Below are 26649 nucleotides of genomic sequence, written 5' to 3'. Positions count from 1 at the left end.
CTGGGCTTCTTTGATTTGGATTGATTTCCTTTCTTTTGGTGCTGGAAGCTGACCGGCTGCCTGCCCGCCCGCGTAAACCACTCGCTCCCCCTCCAGGTCCAGGTCCCAGTCCAGGCCCCAGTCCAGGTCCCAGTCCAAGCCCAGCGTCCAGGGCCAGGTCCCCATTGTGAGGAACACCGTCCCAGTCCGTCCCATTCTCCACGCACGCCGCAACACGCATCCCAGCGCGCACTGCCCGAGCCTGGTCCAATTCCTACTGGTACGACGGACTGCTACCTGTACCGTACCGCGATTACCATTACTTTTCACCCTTTCTTATCTTAGCATCATTCTCGTTGGAAATCAATATTGGGCTGTGCAGATCCGACCTGCAATTCCCTTTGTCAACCTTCTCGACCACTCCTTTTCTGCTTGCTGGCTCACCCGTATCCTGACGCCTAATACTCTTCTTCCTTACCCCGGATCAGCTTGACCTCAGCTGTTTCAGACTCGCCGCCGCCCCGTTAGCTTAATTGGTGTTCTGCTTCTGTCGGCTTCGTCAAACGTCGATTGGGTTCGCAACACGATGCGGCTGTAGACGTCACGGCACAGCAGTCCCCGTTGTTGGTATTGGGAAAAAGATTTCAACTTTAATTGTCGTACGGCCCTGGACCAAGAGGAGAACATGCGAGGTCCCAGTCCTCGCTGCCGCTCAAGAGAAGGCCGTGGCTGTGATGATGACGGACAAGAGAATAATCACCTGTCGGTCGCTATGAGTATAAGGCCCTTGGAAACAACGATTCGATAGCGTGGGGATACGACGCGACCGGATCGACCAGACATGCTACAATGCATCGATATACGCCCAAACGAGACGGACCCAAGCGAAATCGACCCTATTTGCCGGCCGCGTGCCAATATGCTCTCCTGTTGCTCGCGCTGCACTGCGTTCAACCTGCATCCGCTGTCTTGTTGCCATTCGACAACTGCTTGCCCAGCAGCTACATTGCTAGCAATAACGTCGACCATGCTCAACTTCAATGGGTTCCTCTATATCTGGACGCCGTTTTCGACCTCGAGAACCCGACACACAATTTGCGCGTCACCGTCTACGGCAACGTCACCGGCACTGTCGGTAACACTACCCTGCCTCTCTGGAACAGCACGCAGTGGAATGGGACAGGGAACGTTCTCAACGGCAAGATTCAAAACCAGCCAGATGGGCCTCAAGGGAAGGCGACCACCCTCTTCAGCAAAGTCGATGTCTTGAGCTACGAGCCCTACAAAACGTCCTCCAATTTCTGTAATAGTACCAAGAATGGACCCTGCCCCTTGGGTCCAGTCTTCAATGATACACCAATGTGAGTTGGGGAAGAAAAGGAAAGGATAGGGGGCGATGCTTCCCTGGTCCTATTGCCTATATCTTCTTGATCTGGGAGGCTAACTTCTTGCTTTAGTGCTTATCAGAATCTACCATCTATCGAACTGAGAAACGATTTCGCATCGTCATACGCCTTCACTTCGTTTGCGCCAACTCTAATAATCTGGAATGGAGACGCTAGAGCCACTTCCATCGGCTGCATATCCGCTGTCGTCACTCCAAGTCTCGGGGGTATTTCCTGGTTTCTTCGATTCCTCCCGGTCTTTGTTTTGCTCCTGGTTGGCGTGGCGACTGTCTTTGCCGGCGTGTTTAGTCCTTGGGGAACCAGCGACGTATTTCACTGGACAACAAACTACGGCAGGCATCCCGATTTACTTAGACTGGTAACTCCGGGATTTGGCGACTGCCTCCAGTACATCCAATTCATCGTGCTGACGGGCGGTTTATCATTGAGCTACCCAGGCTTCTACCAACCAGTGGTCGCCAATGGGGCATGGTCTGCGCTCATGTTCAACCAAAGCTTTGTATCTCAAGCTGAACCATGGACGAATGTAGTGGATGGCGTATACATCACCGAGAACATCACAAGTGTATATGATGGCAGCAGCATATATGGGCTGGAGAGCGTCTCTCGCTTGGTGGGAATGAGTCAGGTCGAAGACATCTGGGCCGGAATGATGGTTTGGCTGCTGGTGATATTTGCGGTTCTCCTCTCTGGCATACAGCTCGGCTTCTTCTTCCGCTGGGTCTTCCGCTATGTTCGACAGAATCCCGAGGAGGATCTGCGTGCCAAGAACATGCCCTTCTCCATGGGTAACGTGATACGACTGGTTTTCAGCTACTTCCTGCTGCCTATAGTCACTTTGTCCCTCTTCCAACTGGTTGTTGCGGCTCGATCCTCTGTCTACCTGGTGGCTTTGGCGGTGGTGACCATAGCCCTCATCGTGGGCTTTGCGGCTTGGCTCATATACTTGATCGCCTCGACGAGACCTCGATCGCATTTGTTCGATGATCTGCCTACCGTCTTACTCTACGGGCCCCTGTACAACACATATTCCGACGAAGCGGCTGCCTTTGCGCTCATCCCAGTCCTCCTGACCTTCCTCAGGGGTATCGCACTTGGGGCGGTCCAAGCGTCTGGTATCGCCCAGCTGGTGATCCTAGCGGCTTGCGAGGTCGTTCAGATGCTGACCCTGCACGCATTCCGCCCGTTTCATTCGCCAACATCGATGAACGCCTATCACACGGGATTCTCTGCACTGCGTTTCGTCACTGTTATTCTCATGGTCGCCTTTTCGCCGAGTATGGGCGTTCTCGAAGGGCCCAAGGGGTGGATTGGATATGTAATTTTATTGATCCACGGTGGAGTGCTCGTTTTTGGCTTTTTCCTCAACGCTTTACAGACCATCATCGAGGTTGTGGCACGCATGTGTGGTGCTGGAGGAGATGATTCCCGGGGCCAGACGAGAGGAGGCTTATCTAGGATATTTGGAGCCCGGCAGCTTCAGAGGCGCATGTCAAGGCGTGGGGCTACCTCTCGCCAGAGTCAACTCAGTACAACGGCGATGCTTGATACTGCGCCGGCTTCCAAAAGGGGCTATGGCCGCATACGAAGCGGGTCCGCAGGCAGTATGGGCATACTCTTACACCCGCAGCAACGGAGCTCTAGCGTCTTGGACGGTCGCAGCATCGACTATTCACTACCCATGGGCGGTAGTAACTTTACTCCAGGCACACCGGGAGAAGTTAGCAACTTTTCCTTTCTGCCGTCGCCTGGGCAAGCAACTCGCCCACAGCCAACCGCCGACCCGTACTATCGCCCGCCCCGGGCTAGGCGCCCTACCAACGAGGATATGGGAACACCCCCTTCATCGCAGTCACCAATCTGTTGGAAGTATAGATCTCGCAGACAAACGTTTGAGCAAATCCCAGGCAGCATTCCCCGATCTTCCAGATGCGGATGGCTCGCCATCAAGAGGACAAACGCCAGCACCGCCACAGGCCTATACGCCGGTTTTCGCACCTCGGGCCGACTATTCAACTCGAGAAGTTGACTTTTATTACGGCGTGCGAGGACCGGCCCTTAACTCGGACGGGCCAGGGAGGAAACTAGGAACTGGACCCGCAGATCCGACAAGTCCTGTTTCCACAGCAACTGGCTGGCTCAAAGGACTGTTTGGTGGGAAGACAAAGGAGAAGGGCAAAGGATTTGAAGTGGTCCGAAGTGCTAGGATGCCACCAGCAATGAAGGCGCGCGGTGGCGATTTTGCCGATGATGGGCCTCCGGAAGGCATTCCTGTGGCTATGGGTGTCTTACGCAACGGGCCTATTGAGAGTGACGATGAGGACTCGTCCCCGCGAGCGAAGAGAGGCAAGAGGAAGGATCTTCTGGGCGACGACGGGGGAGGGGTCACAGGCCGGCGACGAAGAGGAACGGGATATTGGCACAACAAAGGTCGTGGAGGGACCACCTCTCCTGCCGGATCTCGATGCCGGCGAGTCTTTCAAGGTGCCTAGCCGACTGAATTCTGCAAAGACCACCCGACAGGCATCAAGGCGAACCGCTCGCGGAGTCGAGCTAGACTCCCTGGAACCCTTACCAGACGTGCCAAGAAAAAGCTCGAAACGCAACTCTGGCGTGGATATAATCAAGAACCCCCTGGTCAATCTAGTGCCACCTGTAGAAGGTGGCCCCGCGTCCACGTTCCCTGATGGGGCGTCGGGGACTGCTTCGGCCCGGCTTCCGTTCGATCGGACCAATTCGCAAAGGCGGATGTCCGGCTCTTCCCTGCGGCAACTGATGACCTGAACAGCCAGCTCCCTTCTGCTGGACTGAGCGGCGACAGCGGGGATGAAAGACCGACTAGTTACGGGCACGTTCACCAGCATAGCATTAGCCGAATTGATCCGTCGTCGGATCAACGGCTCGATCTACTAGGAAGCTCAGCAGAGGTGGTGGAAGCTGCGAGACGAGCCAGCCCCGGGTCTTCGGCATCTAATCGGTCCCCTTGATAACGACTGACGTAACGAATTTTCTTTTCTTGTATACATCATATAGAGTCAGGAGTGGCAACCAGCACGATGGGGGAATCTTGGAGATGCGCGAGAAAGATCAGGATGCGAAGGCGCTTGCTTGACGCTATAGCGGAGGCTGCGCGGGCCTCTTGTCTATAATCATGGGTTGATTTAGCGACGGCGTACAAAATTGGTTGTCGAGCAATATTCGCGAAATGTTCTGCTGGTCTATGTAGCAGTTATATACGAACATCTGGGTCGTGAAGTTGGAGAAAGGGGATGTTAATGGCCCTGCCAAACTGGGCCGGTATTACAACTCGATAGTAATGAAATAGTATTTGAGAAGAGGTAGATAGATGCATTTTATCCTGGGCGACACATAAACCATGGCTACCACGTCGCATGAAGCTGGTGGGTAAGTGTTCTTCCGGAGACTCCTCCTATTGTTCCGCCCGGGTTCGATGTCGTCATGAACATGGTGGCCAAGGCATTTCGCTTTCTTCGAGAGCAGACCCCTTTCGAATCCCTCCCGAGACTTGGGACGGATCCGAGAATAAATCAACTGACGACGTATCTCAAAAATGGCTGTCAAGATCTTCCTGTGAGTACTTGCTTGCTCGTGCCTTCGATTCCCTCTTTGCAGAAGTGGCAATGCCAGCAGTGACTAACACGCTCAATAACCCCCGGCTTGAAGCACGGGCGCTACGGGCTATATCGGCGGCGATGCATTGTTCGTCTTGAGCCAGACCCACCCGGACTTCGAGTTCAGTCTCCTCGTCCGGACGCAAGAGAAGGCGGACAAGGTCAAGGCCCAGTACCCGAACGCGACCATAATCCTCGGGAAATTGGATGATTCGGGGCTTCTCAGGGAACAGGCTGCCAAGGCTGACATTGTGCTGCGTGAGTATCCTGCCATGCTTTTCTTCCTCTTGGTCCGCCCCTTTCTTCCTTCCCTTTCTTCTTCTTCTTCTCTGGACTGATCCTGGGTCCGGCCAACTGTTTAGATACCGCGGACGCCTCGGACCACGAGGGCGCCGCCCGCGCCATCGCCGCGGGCCTGGCCGAGGGCCACTCGCCCGCCCGCCCGGGGTACTGGCTGCACACGGGCGGCACGGGCATCCTGACCTACCTCGACTCCGAGGCCGGCCGACTGGGCGAGCACGCCGACAAGGAGTTTGACGATTACGCGGGCGTGGACGAGTTGACGTCGCTGCCCGACGACGCGTTCCACCGCAACGTCGACAAGGTAGTTTTGGAGGCGGCTTCGGACGTCGTCAGGACCGCCATCGTCTGCCCGCCTACCATCTATGGCACGGGCCGCGGGCCCGTCGCCACGCGCGGCCGCCAGGTCTACGAGCTTGCTCGCCTCGTCCTCCGCGAGGGATACGCGCCCATTGTCGGCGGGGGTCGGGCGCGCTGGAACCACGTCCACGTCGCGGACCTCAGCGAGGCGTTCCGGCTGCTGGTCGAGCAGGCCGTTGCTTCCGAGAAGAAGGACGATCAAGAGCTGTGGGGCAGCCGGGGCTACTACTTCGTCGAGAGCGGCGAGCACGTCTGGGGCGCGCTGGCGAGGGGCATGGCGGCCACGGCGTTCGAGATGGGCCTCCTGAAGTCGGAGAAGAAGCCCGAGGACCGCCCGCTCGACAAGGACGAGGCGCTCGCGGTCGCGGGCTTCGAGGCCGTCAGCTGGGGCTGGAACTCCCGCGGGCGGGCGCAGAGGTTGCGCAAGGTGCTGGGGTGGCGGCCCCGGGCCCCCACGCTAGGGGAGTCGGTGCCGGAGATCCTCGAGTATGAGAAACGGCGTTTGTAGTGGACGAGTGTGCCAGGGACCGTCCGTGCCTGAGATACACAGCTACCCGTACCTGATGGGGAAAAGATGCTACATTTGGATGTCTTCCGCTTGGTTTTAGATCAGTCAGTTACGGAACAGTCTGCTATCGACAAAACGGCTGGCAACGGTGCACCTCGCGGTTTTGGTGGTGACTGCGGTGCCTCCAGGCCGCATCAAAGCGTACGAGGGAACAAATACTCGGATATCCAGATAGCTCAACAGAACACACACCCCGTTGGACTGGTCTATGTGATGGCCCGTCAGATTTGACCCCCTTTTCCAAGCTTCTCCTCCTCGATGACACTTCAGACTTCATCTCGCGCACATGCGTTGGCATCTGCACAGGCATTTACAGCCTGTCCCGTCGTAGCCATAGTGACTGTTTCTGCTCTTTGACGGTTCAACAAAAGCACTTCGTTGTCATCGTGATGCACTCGATTGGTGGGCAGTGGTGAGGCTCCCAGATTGCCATGAGGGTCGCGAAAAGAAATGGGAGACACCATCGGCTGCTGCTGCTTGTTCTGCACATCTTTGCAACAATCTCCAAAGACACTTGCATATTGCTTGTATTGGGGGTGTCGCGATGAAGTATCCAAAGAAACCCTAGCAGAATGACAGAGAGGCGGCGTTATCACATGAATTCCAAATTGATAGGCAGTTTTGCCTCTTCAAACAGCCTATTTTACCTGCCTTCGTAGTGAACCACTACCACTGGTGACAGCCTCTTGGGCTCATATTTAAGACTATGGCAAAGGAGGCTGGCCCCAAGAGCCTTAAACGCAAGCAGGTATGGACGTATCGAGCATCTATAGAGGCAGGTTGTTTACGAGTTCGGTTGCTGCGAATAGCTTTCATCATACTAGACAAGCAAGGCATTTGATGAGCATCAATGCCTCCCTCTCCAAACCACTGCATCACCCCGTCTTCGGGAACAGCATGATGGCTCCGAACTCTCCCCTTCTTCCGTACTCAGTACCGCAGACAGAGTATATCCCTACCACGGAGCGCATCGCACGTACCCAGAGCCTCTCTCCAGACATCATCATGCACGCCTCCTTGTTCGCTTTATCTCCCACTTTCCGCACACCAAGGAAGGATTCCGCGCGTAGGATGATAATCTGTACGGCAGTCTCGACGATGTCCCACCGCGGCAGGGCCCCTGAACGTCCATCGTCCATTTGGCCTTGGTGTCCAAACCCCTACATGTAATCTATCGCTCATTACGGTATAGAGGGTGCTCACCACAGCACTTGTTTGCGAAAGGTCCCCCGCTTAGGCAACCGGGACGGTAGCCCGCCGGCGCCGGCCGCCGCACTTATTCTGATCGCGGGCGGACGCGAAGCCTGCTGTGGGGTATGGGGGGAGGTAGTTGCAGTAGGAGTAGGGATAGCAGTAGGGCTAGTACATCCTAGCCCTGGGACGGGGCAGCATCGGCTGCAAGGAGTAGTGTTGGTGGTGGTGATGGCAGCATCAGTAGTCGTAGTAGTCGTAGTAGTAGTGGCACGGAAGCTGTTTCAACAATCCCTCATCCGCGAACACGGCTATTGCAGCCCTTCGTATCCCTCACCTTCTGGGAGATACAGTATGGTGCCGCCCTTTCCCTTCCGCGTTGTGGGGTGAGAGTGTATGGATGGATCGATGGACGCTCTCTTATTGACTGCTGCTACTGCGTAGTCACCTTTGCTGGCTCAATACTTAGCTAGTGCCGTGATATTCGAACGGCTCCCGGAAAATTATTGCAGGGGTTTGCCCGGTGGCTTCTTTCGAGAGAGCCCCCGAGAAAGGCGCCATCGGGAATCGTTAGTAGCCGCCGGCCCTGCATCGGAAACATCTCGCGCCGTAGTCCTGGCATGTCTGGTCTGGGCTGCGGCTGGGGCTTACGCGGACAACAACAAGAAACAACAACAACATGGGCCGCCCAGCACCTTCAAGCAAGCATCACAGGGCGAGAAATTTACAGGGAAAGGGGGGGTAGCTCGGTTGAATAGCATCATTAGTAGTGGCGGTGGTGGGACATAAGGAGCAGCAGCCAAGGCCCCCTTCTGTAAGTCGGAAACCAAACCAAACCAAACCAAACCCGATAGCTTTCGACGGCAGAGTCTGGGGAGAGCAAGGCTCGCGGATGTTGCCATCTATTCTCTGGGCGCGTCATTTTTTCTATTGCATTGGGCAACGAAGGAGTTGTTGACATCTCACCGAGCCGGGAATATTGCGGCCAACATGCGTGCGCGTGGCCCGCGTCCCTCCCATAGCCTGCCTACCCTACCTGCCTACTGACCTACCTACATGCATAGCATAGCCTCCCAGCGGCAGCCAGGTCCCCGCGTAAGTATCTCCCGTGTACCAGGCTTACGTTATCCGGGTATACAAGTGCATGGGTGCGTGTGTGTATATGCGTGTGTAAAGCACGCTTTTATCTTCGACATGCTCGCTCATCTTGCTCGATTAGGAAGGCATAAAAGGGCGAAGAAACACTTGTCGTTTAGTTCTGCGGTATTTCTTTGAATGCCGCGACCGTGTGTGTGTGACGACTTCGTTCTCTACCTACCGACTGACACGCCGCCAGATGCACACCGTCTTGGCCCGGGCTGTTGTTCAAGCCGTTGGGCGGTTTTGAAACCGGGGGAAGGCATGGGGAAGAAAAGAGAGAGGAACACAGAGAGAGAAAGAGAAGGCATTTTCCGCCTCCAGTAGGCAAAAAATGGCTCACACCACGACTCTTCTTTCCCTATTCGCGCGGGCATGTGAAAGTTGTGCGTGTTTCCAAGTTCGGCCTTGCTCGAGTAAGTCCTGGTTCGCGCATCTTCCAACTCCATCTCCATCTCCGTGAGGCCCGAAACTAGGTGCATGACGATGAACGTCCTCTTGACGGAGAACATCGCGGGGTTTAGAAACAGGCAAACAGCAACTTGGGACGGAAACTACAGGCCTTCCTCTAGGCTCCATCTTCGTTGCGGTGATGGTCGGATTACTCTCGACCAACTAAGTAGACGAATTGCACAACCCCTTATTACTATCACCAGGATGGAACAGCGGATACGTTACGGACTTTGGTTATGGCTACCGCTGCCCATGGAAAGAGGGCTCGACGCCCTGTTCAAAAGAAATAAGAAAATAATAAGAAAAATAAGAGTAGCGGTTTACCGGACTGGCTTGTTGTCGTTCAACAACACCGAGACGGGGAACATGCACATGGGCATGGGGCCCTTCCTCCAACACCCCAGCCCCGAGCTATGCGGAGGCGAGTTAGTCCACCACGAGCAAAACCTCGAAGCGACCGGGATGGCGGATTCAGGAACGACTGTTACCCTATCCGCCGTCGCATCCCCTGACCAACAGCTCGATGGAATCGCAATCTAGATCGCTCCATTTGATCCAGAGAGACCCCTAATGAAGAAAGCTTGGCAACCTACCAGCTGCACGATGGTGATGCGACGATGGAATCACTGTTGCAACGGTGGTGGGTACAGACAGGCCAGGCATCGTTTGGGCAATCGTTTACTCTTCATCGTACCAGAAAACACACCCGAGATCAACGGCGGCACGTATGCACGCCAGAGTCTGATATACATATCCGGGCTGGCTTTTCAGGAAAACGTGATCAGCAAGCTTTGGGCCCTTCTTTTCATCCCGACACTCTCATCCTGCCTCTCTTTTGTTTTTCTCCTTTTCGTTCTAGAAAATGCGGAGAAGGTTTCGGATAGGGAAGTCTGTTTCCTCCTCCCGTCCTATTGTTTGATCGTATGAACTTTCTCATATTGACCACACGATGTCACTGGCGGGACAGAGTTTCTTGCGACGAAGTCAAAATCTCGCCGGGGACAAGGTGTGCCGCCAATCAGCCGACCACACGAGCAGAAGGAACGCTCCGTGCTAGGGCGAGCTTTCCATTGGACCTGCTCACGTTTTGGCAAGTTCAGGGAACAGGGAATCTTCTCCTTCCTCTCTTCGCCCGACCGTTGGGGGTTGAGAAGTGGTCTGATGGCTGGCTATCCACGGCTGACATCAATCCCAGCCGCATTTCAGTAATATTGCACATCCCATCACGTACCCTGTCACCACATAATTCAGTTGGTGTTGCCATGTTGGCGTAAGAAGCCCCGTGGTCACGATATGGGGGGACCCTGGCTGCCTGGGTTGTATGAAAGTGGTAAACCATGATGATGCACAAGCCTTATCTTTTCATCATCGTGAGTACCACGGGGCGTACTCCGGAGCCAACCACCAAGCCGCGATGAGCAGATGAGAGAATAGGCTCGGAACCGAACATCGCTCAAAAAAAAAAAAAAAAAAAAAAGGGCAGAGTTCGTCCGGGACACGTACGCATAGGTAGACCGCCAAGCTTCGCTCCGTCATGAGATGTCCCAAACGATATACCAAAGAGCCAGCTCCAAATGTCTGAGCACTTGAATGATTCGAGCCGCATAGAATGGTCGGTAGTCCAAGTATGAAAGAAGTCACAGACAGAGTTCTTACGACGGCGGCACCGCCGTGCGCCTGGCCGAACGCAAGGGTAGACATTCAGGTTGGCGCCTGTAGGTCCATATGCCTTTGAGCAACTGCGCGATAGCCAGAGACCCTTGCCGCGTTCACATGAGAGAGGAAGAATGCGTTCAAGCGCCGCAGCGTAACAACAATACAACGGTACTGCGCAACATCGTTTGTGTTGATATGGTGTGATGAATTCGGGATGGAAATCAGGCCATGGTGATATCACTGATCGCGGGAAGACCAGGTGTGTTGCGATGGCTCGCCACGAGGTCCAAGGCGTGCGTGCCTATGTCCACACCATGGTCGCGCTATCATGGGAGGGGAGGGGGCTGGCGGGCGGCAGTCTTTGGTGTGAAAACTGTCCCCCGGTTGATGGCCAACATTTTGCGCACCAAGATTCTGCCATACATCTCCTGCCTTTCTAGCGGCTTGATTGTCGCAAGGCTTGACGCTCGCGCCGCCGCCAAGAAGGATGGCATTGGGGGATCATAGGGGACGCCGGTCGCCTCAAGCAGCATTGGCAATATCAAGTACCGTTCCAAGTGTGAATTCGTACATGTACTTCGGGCGACAATCCCACATCTTCCACCCACACAGCGCTTTGCAGCGGTGCAAACCTTGATGTGGTATCACGCACGTGGTTCGCGTGCAGTCTGTGATCTTGAAACTCTGAGAGCAATCGACCACTTGATCAGTCGCTGCTCCATGACGAGATGGAAGGGCCAGCCCTTAGGGTAGAAGCTCGATTCTAGCCGTAGAAGCTTTCGATAGCAAGCAAGCTGGAAGCAATCGCAGCACATCTCGAAGGCCTATCTATCCCAAAAGAGGTAGATTGCCCCAAGCCGAGTTCCCTACGATGACGGAACCGATTGGCCGCACGGGGCGACACCCACACCACCAGCACTCGCAGGAACAGCGGCACCGCTCATGACTCGGCCGTTGGGATTTCCACGCGGCCCGGCCACCACCAAGAGGGATAAGTTCGCGCTAGAAGACTTCCAGAAGGTTTCTGGTTCTGGTCTAGAGAGCGTTAGCTTTGCTTGGTCGATAGTTTGGAAGCTTTTGGAAGCTCTGTGGAAGCCTTCGATAATCAATTGAGCGGCGCGGAAGTGGCGGCCAGCCATCGATCATCGTCACGGAATCTCTAGGTTCTCCGGAGGAAGAATAGAAGCAGAGATAGCGATGTGGCAACCGGAAGATGCACTCCTAGCGGCGGAGATACGCCGCGTAGCGCACGCGAACCCCTCCGACGTTGTTGCTACTAGTTCCGCGATACCTCAGGTGGCTTGCGAAAGGTCTGCCGATTAGTGCAGACTGGGTAACGTTGATCACCGCATGGGGGTGGATGTTGCCTTCTTCTTCTTTGGCCGGGCCGTGTTCATGAAAGCAAGGCTGGTTGCTGTTCAGACGAAGTACGGTGGGTAGATGCTGGGGTAAAGTCCATCTTGATGGTGGCTTGAGGAAACCGAAGATTATGCATCTCCCAATGTCGCGTTGTCGTACACCCCGATCTGAACATGGACAGCGGCACCAGGCAAAGCCGAAGAGGGAAGGGGGCGCATCGTGGTCAAACAAACAGGTAACGCAAGGAGAGTTGGATAGAACATGACCGTCACGGGGTACAGTAAGCCGTGTTCGCTTTTTAAGGTTTGGCGATGCGTCACTGTGCGTCACTCCCCTCGTTGCGTTAGACCAGTGTGGCGCGCTGTACGATACATGTTTCCTCACAGATACTGTAAGTACAGTATGCTCTTGGCTCTCGTCAGGGGCAGAGGGGGGGTCGGCCTTGAGAAGCGGTATGGGGGTAGGCAGGGTTCTTTCTGATACCCCTGTTGTTGTTCCTCCCAATCGACCCCCTGCACGGAAATCAACAGGGCCCGACTTGACTAATTTCCCTTCCCTTGTTGCTTGTGTTGGGTGCAACCGCAGAGCAGTGCGTAATCCCGGGCAGGGATAAAGCATAGTCACGGGATTGCCCTCTTAGGACACCAGATGCGGGACCCTGCCTAATACGTGGATAGATCTGCTGGCCGCACGTGGCCCATATGCTGCCGTGGTGCTATCTCATCGTTGCCTGTACGCCATGAGAGTCGGCAGCAACTGTATTTGAGTTCATCACTTCAGGGTTGAACTGCTGTTTGGTTGCAAGTTGATTAAGAAGCCCCCCCCGCTGTCGGCTGGCAGGCTGTATGCTGTATCAAGAGGTAGGTGCATATGCAGTGAGCCATGGCATGGTACCAGCATTTCCTCATGTCACAATCAAGTGCTATTGAGAGGTAGTTCAAAGTTGAAAACAGGGCACAACCGGTCCTGCAACGTATGGACATCAGTGGGAGAGCGCCGTTCATGCCGCTTTCTTTTTGACGTTTCGGTTGGACGCGGGTGTTCGTTTTCCTGTGACATTGTTGGCTTGAAGTTTGTTTTCGAGAGGAGACGTAATTGGCAAACTGACGAGCTGCCCCGTTCTATGTTGCATTGCTGTCGAACGGCTCAAACACCAGAGATGAATGGCATCGATTCCGCTATGCCCTGTGCCCAGGCACGTTTCCGGAATGCTTAAATCGGACAAGTTGGGACATTCGTAGGCTTTCTCAAACAGGAAGGTAGCAGAGAAGAATGTCTTGCTTTGGTTACCCGTCCCCCGAGTCCCAGGGCCCTAGGGAAAATCAATCTCCCACGAAAGCAGGGGAGGAGAGGTTCGAGATGAGCTCGAACCTTGAGGGCCGGAAACAGTTCCGACTAATCAAATGTCACGCAAGGGGTCTTTCTCTCACAAGAGAAGCATTGTTACAAACGAATGGCAAGTTGCGACATCCCAAGATGGCGGTGTGTATGTTGAGGAAAGGGCAATACGTACAAGCCGACTTGTTGTATGTGCGGTAGGGAGTATCGTAAACCATCTTGTAAAGAAAAACATGAACCTCTCCCATGATGGAGAGAGAAACAGATGGTGATGTGCTGCGTACCCCATGTCATAGGCTACAACGAAATCCTTGCGAGGGTCGGAGAGGAAACCGACAGTTCTTCGGGGCAATCCCGAACGACCCGTTGTTGCTATCAGGGCCACGCCGCCGGGCCAGCGACGAGGTCTGCCTCTAGTGAGGAGATGGCGTTCATTGTGGCTTGGTTGACAGGTCGCGTATCGCGCCAGTGACTGGGAAGCTCACATCCGTGCTAATTCGGGTCGTTCGCCAACAAAGCATAAGCAAAAGCAAAAGCAAAAAAGCAAAAAAAAAAAAAAAAAAGCGAACCCGTCTCCCCGCGTTTATGTAGGTGTATGACCGTGTACCCCCGTGTAAGACGGGAAAAGGAGGCTGATGTTTCTTCAGGGGATCCCAAACGCCGTGGTACCAAGTAGGGATCGCGACCCCTGGGCCCTGCGTATCTGTATTTGCATAAGGGCTCGCCTAATGTAACCACAGACAGCTCAACAGCCCAATGCGGGAATTCCGACAGTGCAAAAGCCCCGTTAGTCCGTATCTGGCACTGGTTGCGGGGCGGGTTGATATCCAGGTCGAAGGAGAGTCTCATTGGGCTTCCACCGCGTCTGAGCCGACCTTAGGCTCGATCGCTGTAGTCCAAGCCCGGCTCCGATAACAGGCACCCCCGTCCCCCTTCGATTCCAACCAGGCCACGTGCCGTGCCCAGGCTGGGTCGTCGGAGAGGAGGGTGCGGGATTTCTTCTCGAACGCGGGGAAAGACTTCTCAAGCGAGCGCGGCGTAAACTCTGTCGACGAGGATGGAACAGAAAAGGAAAGACGACATCGACGCAGGTTGTCAATCGTGCCTCTGTCCCTCGCTCGCTAGCTTCCTTGGTCGTAGCCCGGCAGCAGTCTGGCAGGATGACGTACAAGGCGTAGGAGGGCCGAAGGAGTCTGAGGGATGGTGCGTGGACATCACGACACAAGGTCAGCGAGAGGCAGCGAGTTTAGAGTTCAGCCAAGGGCATAGCACCCCGTTTCAAAACCACATGCCCTCACACTCTGCGTCTATCTTCAGATGGCCCGACGGCGCATTGACCAAAGGGAGGGGTGGGGGTGCGCTCACAAGTGCGTCGTTGATCCTGGTAGCGCTACAGGCTGCAGTGGCTTTCAGTGGCAGCTCGCCTAGCTGTTAGGCTACGCTACGTTAGTGCTGTCGTATAGTAGTGGCAGCCAGCAGTAGCCAGGGTGCCGGGGTGCCAGTGTGCCAGGGTGCCAGGGCGCCAAGGTGCACGCATACATGTACATTGGATACCCACAAACGTCTTTTTCCCTCCCATTCTTTTTTAATTGTCCTCTTTCTTTCTTCTGTTCTTTCTGTAGGATTGCAATTGAACCCCGATCTAATGCGCCGTTCGTCGGGATGGTCTTCCGTTAGCTCTAGGCTCTCTGTCGGTCGTTTCCCCCCTCGCACCCAGTATTTGTTCGTTCGTCTAGTTCAAGTGCAGCATGTTAGGAGGTAGGTATGTACATGCAGTCGTAGATTGAGAGGCAGGTGGGGGAGCTTCCCTGTACCTATGGCGTATGGCATGCCCTTAAGCTTTGGGTGCCCAGCCTGGACGGCCGCGATTTCTCCGTTATTTCGGAGCCCCAAATCTATCACTCGTGCGAGAATCAACAGTCGGTCGCCTCATTGAGGACGAGCAAGGGGGTCTGCGCGGCAGGATACACCGCCTTGCAGGGCTTTGCAGGGCGTTGCAGGGCAGGGTGTTTCCAGTCGGCGGGGGCCGTGTCCAGGGCCGTAAATTGTGTCTCTGTTTTGGATTACGGAGTCGTCGTACTGTAGGGGGTTGCTTCAATTTGGGGGTGAAGTGACGGACAGTGTTGGACTGCCAGTTCCTCGTCAACCTTAGGGCTCCCCTCCCCTTGTCCGTGTGGGGCTCTACCAATGTTTCTGTATCATTGATGCATATGGCAGCACAATATGGCTTGCTAGTGGTAGATCTTCCAAGGCCATCGATGATCTGCAGCAAGGTATAGCCGGTTTAGTCAACCATCAGTGAGCCGTGTCCGCGAAGATGCCCGGGTCCCCCCTGGAGGCCGCCTTGGGGAGGACTCGGCCGTGATTTATCCTCTCCGGCCTACACAGGTTGCCTTGCCAGATTTCCCCTAGTCTTTTCTGCGATGATCCCTCCCGATGTGATGCATTGGACTCGGCATTGTTGCGTAGCGAGAGCCGGTCATACGTATGTGTGCGCGCGAGTGTGTGTGTGCCGGCTCCCCTCCTCCATCTCCTCATTCTCTCTCGTGTTTCCTTAACAGAAGTGGACATGAAAGAAGTGGACAGACAACAAGGCAGATCGAGAACCCACTGCAGTAGTGCATTATGTATGTAGGTGGTTGTGGTCGTAGTGGTAGTCGTAGGATTAGGTAGCGAGCAAGCAGCAAGCAGGGCGTCTGTCTAGCCAACCACCGGGCCCATTTCTCTGGTGGTCGAGTGCTTGTTTCTTGGCAGTGCTGTCTCACTTACAGGCTACAACGTAATCAAATACACATCCGACGCGATTAGCTAATATGTGCATATACCAGGCAGCCCGGCGGATGGATGGGCGGCGGGCCTCGTCCTCGAAAGACCGCCAGGCCGTTGTCGCGGCAGTTACTGGTCAGCCCGCAAGCAAGCGCCTGGCCCGAGTGTAAGTAGTCGGTTGGCGAGAGGAGACAAGACCCGGTGGTCGGTTCGTGCTGGACTGGGCTGGGCGTGGGCATGGGCATGGGCATGGGCATGCCATGGGTGATTCGAACCGATGATGGATCTTGGAATGGGAACGGGGTCGTCTAGGCCAGGCGCATTTGATCCGTCCGTCGGTGGTGGTCGTTGCCTCTAGCGTGTGAGATAGGGCAGTCGTATACTACTACCGCGTACCATAGTAGTAGTAGCAGCATCCATCAATACCTAAGGTCACCCATTGTTTTTTTAGTCCGGCTCATATCTCTTAGCTAATGAGACTACCAGGGGAGGTGGGCGGTAGGCCCACCCCTAATAGGATCCATGCCTTGAGTGTTTTCCTGAGAGCGGGCCTCGTATGTGTCTGGTCTGGTCTATGTATCTGGTCTGGGTGGGAGTATCGACTGGAGACTGTTCCATAATGTCCAGACTCCATATCTAATCATCTGCGTGTGTAGGAATGGAGATTTCCGTGTCGCCGCTACCTCGCCCGTCCGCATTGGCTGAAACTCGTAGGCGTGCTCCCCGTCGCCATCAAGATTCGTCCGCGGCCCTCGCTCCGTTCGCTCTCTGGGCTTATGCGGAGCTGGGATACTGGGCCAGCCAAATGAGCGCAATCTCGGTGCTTTCTTTCGTAGCCCACCGGGCGCTCGCGGTTTGACGTCCAACGGCCTTCACACTCTCAGATCGCACTTGCGAGCTTCGTGAGCTTGGTGAATCCCTAGGTCGTCGCCAGAAATGCCACTCATGACTCAGCTTGCTGTTGGCACGGATCAGGTGTTTGCTTGCAACGGCTAGCTTCTCCAGGTTCTACGACTCGTCGCCGGCGCCTTATGGGGATATATCTTGCAAGCAGCTACTGCAGTCTGTTACAGCCTGGCATTGGCAGTGGGTTTGCCGGTGGACGACAGAGTAAGCCCCGGCTAATAAGAGGGTTTTGGAAGGGCTGATCTCCATCGAGGGCCGCTGGGCAGTGTAAGTCTCCAATTTTGGTCATTTTTTGGTCATTCCCATTCTGTAGAGGCGGGCAGGATGATCAACGTTTTTATGAATAAAAAGAGATTTATTACATTTCATGGCTTTCTATCTGTATGGAAAACTTGTATCAAAACAGCATTGGGAATGAAAACAAATGCCAAGCAAAGTTATCTCTTTTGAGTATCATGGTCCCGTAACACCCCCGGTTTTGGTGATGGATAGTTGTCGCAGCCATCCCACTTTTTGATATGAGAGTCAATAAAACATCATCCCAACGCCGTAATACCCCGTGGTATCAAAATGCCCTTGGGCTAGCGCCTACCGATTCCAAGGGTCAGTTGCAACGCTGCCCGTTCCGCCCAACATGTAAGAGAACAAAAAAGGGGAAGAAGAAGAAGAAGCAAAAGAAGAAAATAAAACACCAAAAACAAAACTGATCCGTTTGCGCCGATGCCGTCTACAAGACCTAACAGTCTCTGGGCTCCATTGCTACCATTTCTCTGAGTTCCGGATAACGCCTGGCAAAAGCCTCGCCTAAAGCCCAATTCCTGAGTTCCAAGGCGTGGTGGACGAATGCGTCCGTAAGATACAGTGCCCCGTTGGAACGATCCGTGATAAACGCCTGGGCCACTCCCCGTGCCAATCAAGTAAACGCAAGTTTGTACAGTAAAGCTGTATGAACTCCTCCGTGGCATACTCCTCCTGCCTGTGTAGTACGACGTCCCGCAGCTGCCCCCAGAACAAGAAATCGATCCATTGGCTATGGGCAATGCTCTGTTGGCTTGGACGCGGCGCAAGAAACCCTAGTCTTGAGTGTGTTTCCTGGGTTGGGAATATCAACCAAGCCACCAGCCTTTGGCACAACACAAAGGAGCCCACCCGCTCGAGCACCCGTAGCAAGCCATTCTTGTCGAGGAAGGCTGTCAATAGGTCGACCAATGGATTCGGTGGAGAGGGACGTGGTGGGTTCCCGTCGAGGCCCATGTTCGATTCAACGCTCCAGTGAGCTTCCACCAGGGGACGAACGTTTGGACAGGTTGGTCCGTAGATGATTTCTGGGTGTGGCTGACCACCGGCCAGGTCAACCAGGCGCCGACAATCTTGGATGTAGCCGACTAAGAGTGCATCGCTCTGGGTGGTGGGTGGTGAAACCGAAACCGGAGTTTCCCAGTGATGCAAACCGTCTTGACGGTCGCTCGTTACAGAGCTGGGGAGCCTTGGTAGTACATGGGGTACATGTTCCACGGCGGCGGCTGGTGGTAAGCCGGGGGCATGGGAAGAACGTTGATTTGAGTGCAACCGAGATCTGGCTTTAATTAGACCTTCAGTCCCTCATGTCATCGCAACAAAGCAAGGGCGCAACTCACCTGACTTCATATCATCGTAGCCCATCTTGCCGTTCAGACATGAAGCTGTGGGCGAGTTCATACTCGAAGGAATGCCGGACCTGTCGAGGAGAGAGGTCGGCGCGCTGGTGGGAAAGTAGGCGCTCCCGAGCTCGTCGGTGGCTCCTGAAGAAGATGGGCTCGACACGGTGGAAGGAACCGTGCACGAGACGGTGGACGACCAAGGTTCGCCAGAGCTGCCCATGCTGTCGTACGGAGGAATGTCGTGCACGCCCGGGTAGTCGGAGGAGCCCTGCGCCATGGGTGAAGATCGCGAGCTTGGGCTATGGTACGCTGCGTCATGGTGAGACCGGGTCGCGTAAACTCCCTTCGAAACCATCATACCTGATGGATACATGCTGCGTGGGCCACCGCTGGTGATTCCCATGCTTTCCCTCGTGCGATGTAGTTCGTCTTCGAGGGCCTTGTTCCGCCTCAGCAGATTCCGGACGGTCTCATCGCGGCTGTGTGAGCTGCGCAGCTCCTCAATCTCCCGTTCTAGGTTTTCGATGTGCTCCTTCGTGCGGGCGCGAATGGCACGTTGTGCTTCCCGGTCGTTTGCTCGTTTCCGGGCGAGTTGAGCAGGTGTCAAGGTAGAGACACTCCGCGTGCCTGGTGAAGCTGAGTTAGGATGATACTCGACTGGGACGTTGGATCGACGACGCCATGCTTACCCTTACGCTTGGTGGACTTGGAGGCATCCGACTTGGTCATCTTGTCTGGGGAGAGTGGTGAAGAACTCCTGGAGTTGTATGAAGTAGCATCAGCCATGCCTGTGAGAAGCGTAGATATGGGGATGAGGTGTGGGCAGAGAGGGGCCAAGGGTGCTGAACTGGCGTCATGGCAGGACATTTATAAATGTATATCTCACGTAGATGGGGTGTCATCAAGGCAGGCCAGGGTGTGTGCTAGAGATACTGGGTCTGCACAGGGTTGGTGGCTCTCGCGACGGAAGACTGTACCCACACCACAACATCTAGACTGGTGAGCTAAAGAAAGCACGGCTGCATGAAGAGACTTGCTGCCACATGCCAGGCTATGCTATTCGCAGGCCTTGAGAGGGGGGCCATCATGGATACAGTAGTTGCCATGATGTGGAGCAGTGGGTAGTCGAGGGCACTGATGAGGGAGAGAGCCCTCTCTCCCCGTCTCTCTCTGTCTCTCTCTCTCTTCAGTAGTGGTACACGTACACGTACCCCTACGGTACTTGGGGGTTTAGTGCCAGATGTGCACGTCGCCTCTTTGGACTGACGAGCATGGCTGCATCGATAATCCATGGAAGTAACCGTTCTTATCATAGCCAGAACGCTTTAGGTATCGATCCAAACAGTCTGCGACTGAAGTACCGCCAGTACTTGGGCTGCTGCGATATCCCAGGTGTGGGATCGAACTTGAAGGGGCCTGGGGGAGACAAGCTCATGCAAGCAAGTGCCCATGACCGTCTCTTTGCATAACTCCCTCGCTGCAGGTATACTCCCACTGCCACCATCGACGCCCACTGGTCTCCTCAGTCAGGGCAATGCCGTGAGGGCGAGGCAGGTGCCTAAGGTATGCGTCCAATCCAAACGCCGACCGACATGCCACCGTTATTACATAACCTTCCTCCTGCTCTGCCGAGCCGTAGCACCGAGCATTGAAGATTGAACGCATGTAGGCAACGCAGCCGACAGGAGGTAGGTTAGGTACAGTCGCCAGTTCTGGCGGGTACAAGGTACCGCCGAGTTTTCTCCATCCACCCGCCATGCAGACCTTGACTTTGCGGCCACAGAGTTCCTTCCCACTTGCCCCTAGCTTAAAGCAGCTTGGCCTGCCGACAGGGGTGCCTTGCTTTTCCAGTACCTTGGGGTAGGCTGCGCAAATAGAGTTTGCGCTAGTGTTCTTAGTCCAGGTTTGGGGCCCCCGATGTCTCCTCCGAGGGGTGGCGGGGCTGGAAAGTGCCGGGATCACAGGAAAAATATGATATTATGTATGCATGTACGCAGGTCAAGCATCCTGACGCTGTGATGTGCTGTGCTGTGGGTGAGAGAAATAGTGCAATGGTGTCTGTCTAGTGGCCACCCGTTTCGACAACACCTATTGTTTCTGCTGCTGCTGCTGCCGATGATGCTAACTGCTAGCTGCTACAGGTACTTATTAGTGGGCCGCCGTTTGGACGTTGCTTGCTGGGAACATTGAAGGCCCCCACATGAACGATGGACGGAAAAGACCCCTGGCCACTGGCCGTGGGCAGTGAATGATCACGGATGAATGCTCTCCTCAAGCACACTGCACTGCACTGCACTGCACTGCACCCTGAAGACTGGAGGCAGTGGTAAGGGAAGCTAAAGACCCCGCATCTTTGCTGCGTCACGCGTGGTGAGCCCGATGGGATGAGAACGGCCCTCTCCTGCCTGGACATCATCACTACCATCATCATCATCATCATCATAGGGATAGTTCATCACTTGTAACTTGTACGCTTGAGTTTCGTCAAGAGAAACAAGTTAGTCACGTTTCACGACCCGTCACCTACTCACGGCACGCAACGAAAGGCGAGTTTTCTGTCTGAATGGATGCAGTATGGAATGCTTAAAACTGTAGCATTTCGGATTCGTGTGCGGTCCTCCTCTCTGTCCAAGGTAGGTTGAAGACCGTGTGTCTTTTGACCTGCCCATATCTGCAGTCAAATCGGCCTTGAGTATGCAAATGCAGGTGCTAGAGCTCGTCGAAGGCTTCTGAGAGAGATATATCTGACAGATGCATGTCTCACAATAAGCCGTCGATCCTGTACGACATCGCTTGCAAGAAGAAAACAAAAGACGGTGTACTCGGCTGACGCATGTCCCGCAGGTCAGAGGCAACATCCCTGAACGAACACGTTTTTTGCAAAGAAACGCCATCAGAGGACCGGTACTTGCGAGTACCGTACTGACGCGAGTTGCACCTTTGGATGATCGATGAACTCGGTTGTGGTCAGCATGACTTCGCTGCAGCATCAAATCTTTGAAACTGCACGTGGCGCCTTAGCCAATCTCGCCGTTGCGGACTACTGCAATAAAGTTTTGTGCCCGCAGCCTTCTCATGAGTGGCAAAGCCTACCTCAGCAGGACCGATTTTGTTCTTCGCGTCTTCGAAAATCTCGATAGAAAAACTTTATACCGTGCGCCAGATTTGTTCCGTGCTTGGCCCAGATTTAGTCGTAAATAATTAGTCACGTTGGTAATGGGTTGTAGTGGTGGGTGTATGCCTGATTCCAATTGCAGGTTGGGCTATTTGTCCTATTGGAAATGCTTGGGGGGCCTTCTGTCCTGATTGGCAGAGCTTATCTGGTAAACCCAAGATCCGGGTTGGCAAAGGCTCTCAGGGGGTGCCCGCATCTCATCGTGATGGGCCATAGCCACCATGTAGATCATGGCTGGATATCATGGATACGCCCTTAAGCGATCTCGGGGTCATCTTTCACTGCCTCGACGAGGGCATCAATGCTGCCTACTTCTGTCGGGCCGCTGGTCCCTGCCGGTGGTAGAGCCCATTTGGGAAGCGGACTGACATATTTCCAAGCACCTCCAGCGTCCTCATAACGAAGACTATGTAGCCATAGGCAGAGTTCCTGCTCTCCAGGGTCGGTGTATAGCGGAGTATCACAGACCTCGCAGAGTTCACCGGACATTTTCTCGGCCTTCCTCTTGTAGTACTCATCTACCATCTCGTCGTGGTAGGCCACCGCATCTGCCACCTCTTCCTTGCCCATGCGGTTCAGCCTTGTTACTATATCGTCATCTGTGTTCTCTTTAGCATCAGGGTCGTCACGTCCCAGGCTGATGCCCCATACACGCTGGTTTGCGTAGATTGGGTCGTTTTGGATTGGGTGTCCCAGGTGCTGTAGGTGGACTCGGAGCTGGTGGGTTCTACCGGTCACCGGAAGGCACCGCACAATCGAGTATCCTTCTTTGTCCATCCATGGCTTTCCCCGTTATCCTCGGTGCCCGAAGAAGGCTGACTTGCGTCGACTTTGGCTTCGGAAGACGACACCTCCGGTGGGTAGTATGCAAGCTTCTTGAACACGGTTCGCGCCTCCTTTCCATTTGCCCTCACACGGTTGAGGCCCAGCTTAGGCGATATCTGGAGAATCGGTTGATCACAGACCACCTCACCATCGGGAAAGTTGCCTATAACCCTGGCAATGTATTCTTTGCGAACACTTCTGTCTCGAATCTGGGCGCCTAGACGCTCAGCATCTGTTGCACTCTTGGCTACAAACATGATGCCGCTGGTGAGCCTGTCCAGCCGATTGCAAGGATATGCAACCCAATCACGGCCTCGATCTTCCTTCATAATTTCGACAACCGAATTAAAGTTGTATCTCCCCGCGGGGTGGACGGGAATGCCGGAAGGCTTGTTGATGACAATCATATCATCATCTTCGTATATAATACCGATTGGTTCTCCCGTGACTGGAGGTTCGTGACGGTGGATTTTGTGAGAAACCAAGTCTCCGTTCTTCAGAACGTGGTTTGGCATAGCCGGCTTCCCGTTTACGAGAATCATGCCAGACTCCATAGCAGCCTTGTAATATGGCAGTGGGCGATCCCGGAATTCGCTGTCAAAAACTTCCAGAAGTTGCCGCCCCTCCAACGTTCCTTGCACCAAGTGTTGTAGGTGTAATTGTAGGGGGCAAGACGGCGCAGGCCGTCTTCAATATAATAGGGGCGTGGCCATATTTCAGTGTCCAACATAGGACCCAAAAGTTCCATTTGCTTGCCTGTGAACCTGGGTTTGGCCTTTTTCTTCTTCACGACTGGGGTCGCAGCTGGAGCCGCATCGACAGCAGGTGGCGTAGCAGCAGGCCCCGGCACCGTGGGCGCATCCGTTCCAAGTGATCCCATCCTAAGTCGCAGAATCTGGCTGCAGCGGTTGATTGGAAGTGTAAGTGTCCGAATAAGGGCAGCAGCAGCCGATACCATGGGCGCAAGGCTCGATAGAGAGGATCTGATCGACTTAACCGCCAACTTCACTGCGAAGAGTCACAGATATTGAGCTTGAGGCTCTCTCATTTTTGGCGGGCTCATACGGCAGAATGAACTTGAAGCTTGAACGAGTACCTGGGTACATACATGCAGTGATCAAATGGGACACACAGCCACCCGGCAGCTGTCACCATCTGTAGCTGCCGACTCCAACAACAAGAACAACAACGCCTCGGCTCCTCCTCATGTCTTACCCGAGGCATTGAAAGGCATTTGATATTGGTACTTTCGTTTTGGCCAGGCAATCATACCGATCGGTTTCAACGCTGAGATTCGCGATTTCAGAATAGTTTGCAAGTCCCTTCGCCCAACGATATGTCTACATCTACATCACAGCAACTCCGACAGCGATCTAGGGAAGATTATCCCTATCTGCTTGAATACCGGACACGATGGTAACGAAACCCCAACCAGGGGCCACATGCATTATATTCAGTTGCTCATTTTAATTTCCAGGGCGGACAATGACATGTACGATCATATGAACAACTCCGTCTACAATTTTCTGTAAGGCTGCGAGCTCCCAACGTGATTAGCTCCCGCCGGGCACTACTAACAAAACCCCTGAAGTTTTGACTCGGTCATCAACACCTACCTGATGGAGCACTGCGGACTTAAGCCGCCTACGTCAGCACAGCATCCGCTGATGGCACACACTCATTGCGACTACTTCTCGGCCATATCTTTTCCCAGCGTCGCAGAGCTGTGCCTTCGCGTGAACAAACTTGGCAAGTCCAGCGTGACCTACGAAGTTGGCCTCTTCGAGAAGAGTGCCGATGGAGTGAAAGCCGTCGGCGAGTTCGTCCACGTCTTTGTGGACCGGTCAACTCTGCGGCCTAACGCCAGCGGAATGAATGACGAGCTACGACACGGACTGCAGAAACTTCTCGTAGCGACAGGTGGTTCTAGCAAGCTCTAGGTTTGGATGGTATCAAGCATCTCTTGGATTGGACTTTCTACTCCGGGGCCTTTTCAAACATAGTGTTGCAAGTCCAGCTTCTGACGCTCACCCTCCTTGTCTCCACTCGTCAACATCCCTTCGAGCAGTTCTAGATCTGCAAGTGCCATCTCCGGTGCCTGCTGTGGATTCGGGGTGCCAGACGCCATGGACTCGGCCCAGGCACTGACCTCCTCCTTCACACCATTCGACTTCTCGAATGCTTTCTCTTCCCGAGTTGCGGTCGGCCCAGCGCCTCGAGTGGTCACCACTTTGCCCCCTCTGCTTGCACGCTACCCTTCTCACACGCGATCAAGAAGTCGAAGGCGCCCAGTGTTGTTCCGACAGAGAAGATGAACGAGCCAACAACGTTGGACTTGGTCTTGAGAACCGCATTGATCGAGTCCACCGGTGGAAGGTAGCTCTGGATCAAGGAAGTCTGGGCAATCACGCTGTCGACTGCATTCTCCGGGCCCAACAGTTTCCTGAGTGCCGACGTGAAATGAACACCAGCATCTAGGAGCATTCCCCCTGGTACTCGGGCTTGGCCCGCCATGCCGTATTGAGATATTTGTTATCTGTCTGCATGCTCCAGCTCACCCTGACGACGAAGCCGGTCACTTTGCCGAGCTGCTTGACCTGTTCAGCGCCGTAGGTGTAGCCTTGGATGAACCGGAAGTTCTCGGCGATCGAGAGGGTCGCCTTGGTCTCGGGCGAGAGCTTCTGGGACTTCGCGATGAGCTGTTTGGCAGTCTCGACGTCTTTCGCGATGGGCTTCTCGGCGAGGACATGCTTGCCGGCCGCGAGAGCCTTCTCGATGTACGCCGGCTGCTCCGTGATAGGCAGGGCCATGATCAGGCCGGTGATATCGGCCCGTTTCAGGACATCCTCGAAGGATTTGCCGTCCCCAGAGTCGGAAGAATAAAGGTCCACCGAGGTGGAGGCATCACCGGGAATGAGATTTGCGGTGTCCTGGGCCGACTTGAGGGATCGGCTCCAGATAGCCTTCAAGGACAGCTGGGGGCACGCCAGGACAGCGGGCTAGAGTAGCTTGTTAGTGGAAACGAAGCATTTCGCGTATTCGATCTGTATAGGGTTAATACATACCAAGTGCTCTTCTTTCACGAAGATACCCCCACCGATGATTGCAACGCCTAAAGGAGCCATGTTGGACAGCAGCGATGCGCAGGTGGAGTATGAGCTCCACACACAATTCCAAAGGTTCAAAGTACCGTTCTAGACGAGGTTGCTAGGATAGAGCACAGGTAGGTAGGCAACAACTAGGTTCACACCTTCGGCCAACTACCGATATACACGATAGGAATTGGGTTGTTGTATGTACTTTGGAAGATTGCTACTGCGGCTTTTTGATCCCCGCTGCCCGCCTCATGGGCTTGTGGTTTGCACCGAGTTTGCACCGAGCTCGGAAGGGGTGCGGATGCCTTCCCCCGCATTCGCTCGGATCGTCCGTCCGTGGTGCCATGGTCATGACGTTGACGATCTGATCTACAATGGGGTTGGTTCTGTCAACCCAAATCAGGGCAATTCAATTCGGCGACAGCAGCTGCGCACGCCAGCCAGCAAGCACGCCATGCGGACCAGAAGCTTAGGTAGATCCTCGGCGGCGTTGATCGGTCGCCAGTTTTATTGCTTATGTATCTAGCTGCTCGGAATACTACCTACCTATCGAGTATCCTTACGATGCCCCCAGAGAGCATTACATAAATCGCTAGTGCTGCTCGAGGTCCGGCACCGCCTAAGTATGTGCACACAAAAGGTATGTAGAGCATGGTGGAGTTGGATGTACGGCCTCTTGGGATGCACAGTGATTACCTAGCAAGCAGCGGTATTAGGAGTAGGCAGGCCCCTTGTCTATTACAGTCGCTCGCACGCAGCACTTGAAACAGCACTTAATGTCGCCTGATGGGTGCATATGTAAAGATTAGAGAACATGTATGCTTGGCGGTGGTAGTATACCATAACTTGACTGAACTTTATGT

The 26649-nt window shown here is 54.4% G+C and overlaps 8 protein-coding genes across 8 annotated transcripts; 3 read left to right on the top strand and 5 right to left on the bottom strand.

The window, feature by feature from the left end:
- Nucleotides 1–828: 828 nt before the first annotated feature.
- On the top strand, nt 829–3877 carry PG997_003083 (uncharacterized protein; the record flags this gene model as incomplete). Its single annotated transcript, XM_066807398.1, has 3 exons — nt 829–1340; nt 1437–3247; nt 3297–3877. 3 exons carry the CDS (start codon nt 829–831, stop codon nt 3875–3877), a joined length of 2904 nt encoding a protein of 967 aa, XP_066671016.1.
- A 1079-nt stretch (nt 3878–4956) lies between these two features.
- PG997_003082 (nucleoside-diphosphate-sugar epimerase) lies at nt 4957–6185 on the top strand (the record flags this gene model as incomplete). Its single annotated transcript, XM_066807397.1, has 3 exons — nt 4957–4976; nt 5070–5275; nt 5380–6185. 3 exons carry the CDS (start codon nt 4957–4959, stop codon nt 6183–6185), a joined length of 1032 nt encoding a protein of 343 aa, XP_066671015.1.
- A 935-nt stretch (nt 6186–7120) lies between these two features.
- Nucleotides 7121–7384, bottom strand: PG997_003081 (uncharacterized protein; the record flags this gene model as incomplete). Its single annotated transcript, XM_066807396.1, has 1 exon — nt 7121–7384. One exon carries the CDS (start codon nt 7382–7384, stop codon nt 7121–7123), a length of 264 nt encoding a protein of 87 aa, XP_066671014.1.
- A 1366-nt stretch (nt 7385–8750) lies between these two features.
- On the bottom strand, nt 8751–9085 carry PG997_003080 (uncharacterized protein; the record flags this gene model as incomplete). The annotated part of the gene is made up of 2 exons (XM_066807395.1): nt 8751–8794; nt 8917–9085. 2 exons carry the CDS (start codon nt 9083–9085, stop codon nt 8751–8753), a joined length of 213 nt encoding a protein of 70 aa, XP_066671013.1.
- Nucleotides 9086–18520: 9435 nt separating this feature from the next.
- PG997_003079 (uncharacterized protein) lies at nt 18521–19420 on the bottom strand (the record flags this gene model as incomplete). The annotated part of the gene is made up of 3 exons (XM_066807394.1): nt 18521–18627; nt 18689–19318; nt 19381–19420. The coding sequence occupies 3 exons, from the start codon at nt 19418–19420 to the stop codon at nt 18521–18523; spliced, it is 777 nt and encodes a 258-aa protein (XP_066671012.1).
- Nucleotides 19421–22121: 2701 nt separating this feature from the next.
- On the bottom strand, nt 22122–23649 carry PG997_003078 (pseudouridine synthase; the record flags this gene model as incomplete). The annotated part of the gene is made up of 3 exons (XM_066807393.1): nt 22122–22503; nt 22620–23285; nt 23333–23649. The coding sequence occupies 3 exons, from the start codon at nt 23647–23649 to the stop codon at nt 22122–22124; spliced, it is 1365 nt and encodes a 454-aa protein (XP_066671011.1).
- Nucleotides 23650–24027: 378 nt separating this feature from the next.
- Nucleotides 24028–24631, top strand: PG997_003077 (uncharacterized protein; the record flags this gene model as incomplete). The annotated part of the gene is made up of 3 exons (XM_066807392.1): nt 24028–24107; nt 24169–24219; nt 24283–24631. 3 exons carry the CDS (start codon nt 24028–24030, stop codon nt 24629–24631), a joined length of 480 nt encoding a protein of 159 aa, XP_066671010.1.
- A 53-nt stretch (nt 24632–24684) lies between these two features.
- Nucleotides 24685–25816, bottom strand: PG997_003076 (uncharacterized protein; the record flags this gene model as incomplete). The annotated part of the gene is made up of 4 exons (XM_066807391.1): nt 24685–24878; nt 24947–25134; nt 25188–25690; nt 25757–25816. 4 exons carry the CDS (start codon nt 25814–25816, stop codon nt 24685–24687), a joined length of 945 nt encoding a protein of 314 aa, XP_066671009.1.
- Between the last annotated feature and the right edge of the window lie 833 nt (nt 25817–26649).

The sequence above is a fragment of the Apiospora hydei genome (genome assembly GCF_038363865.1).
Source record: "Apiospora hydei strain CBS 114990 chromosome Unknown utg000004l_segment0_segment0, whole genome shotgun sequence".
NCBI lineage: Eukaryota > Fungi > Ascomycota > Sordariomycetes > Amphisphaeriales > Apiosporaceae > Apiospora > Apiospora hydei.
Note: the sequence above shows the minus strand (reverse complement) of the source record. Positions and strands in the feature narration are given on the sequence as shown.